General features: G+C 53.4%; 1 protein-coding gene across 1 annotated transcript; it reads left to right on the top strand.

Moving 5' to 3' along the window:
- Positions 1 to 343: 343 nt before the first annotated feature.
- LOC123175317 (uncharacterized) lies at positions 344 to 1,671 on the top strand. Its single transcript, XM_044590192.1, has 3 exons — positions 344 to 977; positions 1,087 to 1,146; positions 1,241 to 1,671. Exons 1-3 carry the CDS (start codon positions 435 to 437, stop codon positions 1,253 to 1,255), a joined length of 618 nt encoding a protein of 205 aa, XP_044446127.1. The 5' UTR covers positions 344 to 434; the 3' UTR covers positions 1,256 to 1,671.
- The last annotated feature ends 463 nt before the right edge of the window (positions 1,672 to 2,134 follow it).

Here is a 2,134-nt window from a genome sequence, read left to right as displayed (position 1 = left end):
AGATATTCTGATATCTATTTTCATTCATTTAGTCATTCCTTAAATATCTTCCAAAGATACGTACACGGATGTATTCCAAATTATTTATTTTCAATAAATAAAACAATAAATATGGAAATACCAAGTAAATCTGGAACTCATGCCACGCACACGCGCCGTCGGATCTGTGATCCAACGGCCCTCCACGGTTCGATCACGAGGGGGGAGAGCTCATGCCCCACACACACGCGCCCGGACCCCTGCGGGCGGCACACGCCGGCGTCGAGCCCAAACCCACAAGAAAAGAAAACCACAGCGAGCGTTCGCTCCTCGGAGTTTTGCTATATATAGACGGCGCATGCAAGCAATTGCCAGACTAGAACCTCCGCAACACATTTGCTGCCCCCTTTAATCCCCTTCCTCCCTCCCTCCCTCCTCCTTGTCGTCTCGCGCCGATGGAGTCCTCGCCGACGCCCGCGTCAGCAATGCCGGCGCCGTCCCCCGCTTCGTCGTCGCGATCGAGGGACAATCGCCTCCTCGTCGGCTTCGACCTCCCGGCCTCCTGGGGGTACCGCCGGCCCATGGCCTTCTGCAAGGACCCCGACTCCAGCCCCCCTGCGGCGGCGGCGGCGGCGGGCGACGAGGCGCTGCGCAACAGCTCCCGATCCCCGCCGAAAGCCGCCCCCGCGGCGGCGCCGGGGGAGGCCAAGCACGCCCCTCCGGCCGACGAGGGCGCCGCGGCGGAGGAATCTGCCCGCAAGCAGTACTACCAGCTGAGGGACCGGAGGGGCGGCCGGGACGGCGGGGAGGACGCACAGGAGCACAGGAAGCTCTGGAACATGGACGGCGGCGGCTCCTCCTCCGGCGGCAGGATTAGCGCCGGGTTCTCGGTGGAGCTCACCAAGCAGGAGATCGAGGCGGACTTCATCGCGATGACCGGCAAGAAGCCGCCGCGCCGGTACAAGAGGCGGCCCAAGGCCGTCCAGCGCCAAATCAACGTGCGTAAGGAAGACACGCCCCAAAAAAAAATTCCTCGATCGCGCTCGCGAAATCCTCCCTTTCCCTCCTCCGATTACTCACCTCTCATCTTGTCTTCTTCTTCCGCAGTCCATCTCCCCCGGCGAGTTTCTCTCGGAGGTGAACCGCGATCGCTACAAGGTGAACGAGGTAAGCATTCTCCAAATAAAATTTTCAATCTTTGGTCTATCTGGCACTTGTTCCTGTTCGTTCCGGACGCTGATTCGGCGCTGGATTGGTGCAGAAAGGGGGATTCTGAGGAGTCGCGATTCGGAGCAAGAGATGGATTTCCTGCCGGGAATTGTGGGTCGAGCAAGAGATGGTTCGTCAGAGTTGAGGTTGAAGTCGAAGTGCGTCATGTCATGAGAGTCGATAGATAGATTCAGGGTTGAATAGTTTCAGTTCGTCAATGCTTTGGCAATTGATCGTGTATCATGTAATGTGAGTCAGTCAAACCCTAATACAGTGTATGTTGGGGGGTGTTTTCTTGGTTGGTTTATCATCGGGATATGGTTCAAGGATTTCTCCTGTTTTGCTCCCGTATCTGTTCTGTTGTTGAGTGCAGAAGCCAGTTCTGTTCTGCTGCAGAAGAACCTCAGATCTTGGTTGCAGGCCGGCAGAAATGGGACTATTGTAGAATCTTCATCAACTTTTCATGTCAGTCATGGTCTTCAATTTCTATCCTTTTTTGTTGCTGCATCTTTAGTTTTTTCTGAAGCATTTCTCCATCTTGATCTGAACTCCCAGCATTGCTAGAACAGTAGATGTACTCTGTTCATGTGTTCTTTTCTTTTTTTGGAGCCATGCATACTCTGCTCTGTTTATATGTTCAGTGGTTAGTTCTTGCCACAACCACCACATTCCGGATATGTCCAGCAGCACTTGCTCGTCTCCATCTGACAGAAAACAAAAAACTGCCCCTCCCTAGGTCAGTTTCGTAGCATCAGTACAGAAAGCAAGAAACTGCCTTCAGTTTGGTAGCATCAGTACACTAATCTCCCTTGTTTTTATCTAAACAGCACTTGGATAAGCATTTTGAAGTGCTGCTGCTCACACTCAAACTCGGCGTGAAGACAGAGATGCAGAAATAGGCCGGCCAAAATCAGTTGGGGGAACACTTTGCCAATCTTTCCAGACT

This window comes from Triticum aestivum, chromosome 1D, assembly GCF_018294505.1.
Source record: "Triticum aestivum cultivar Chinese Spring chromosome 1D, IWGSC CS RefSeq v2.1, whole genome shotgun sequence".
Classification (NCBI taxonomy): domain Eukaryota; kingdom Viridiplantae; phylum Streptophyta; class Magnoliopsida; order Poales; family Poaceae; genus Triticum; species Triticum aestivum.
The sequence above is the reverse complement of the archived record's forward strand: the minus strand, read 5'-3'. Positions and strand labels throughout refer to the sequence as shown.

What these genes read in the sequence shown, in the direction of transcription:
- LOC123175317 (XM_044590192.1), top strand. Translation starts at nt 435, where the DNA reads ATGGAGTCCTCGCCGACGCCCGCGTCAGCAATGCCGGCGCCGTCCCCC. An exon ending in CCGTCCAGCGCCAAATCAAC is followed by an intron (nt 978 to 1,086) that starts GTGCGTAAGGAA and finishes CTTCTTCCGCAG; the next exon opens with TCCATCTCCCCCGGCGAGTT.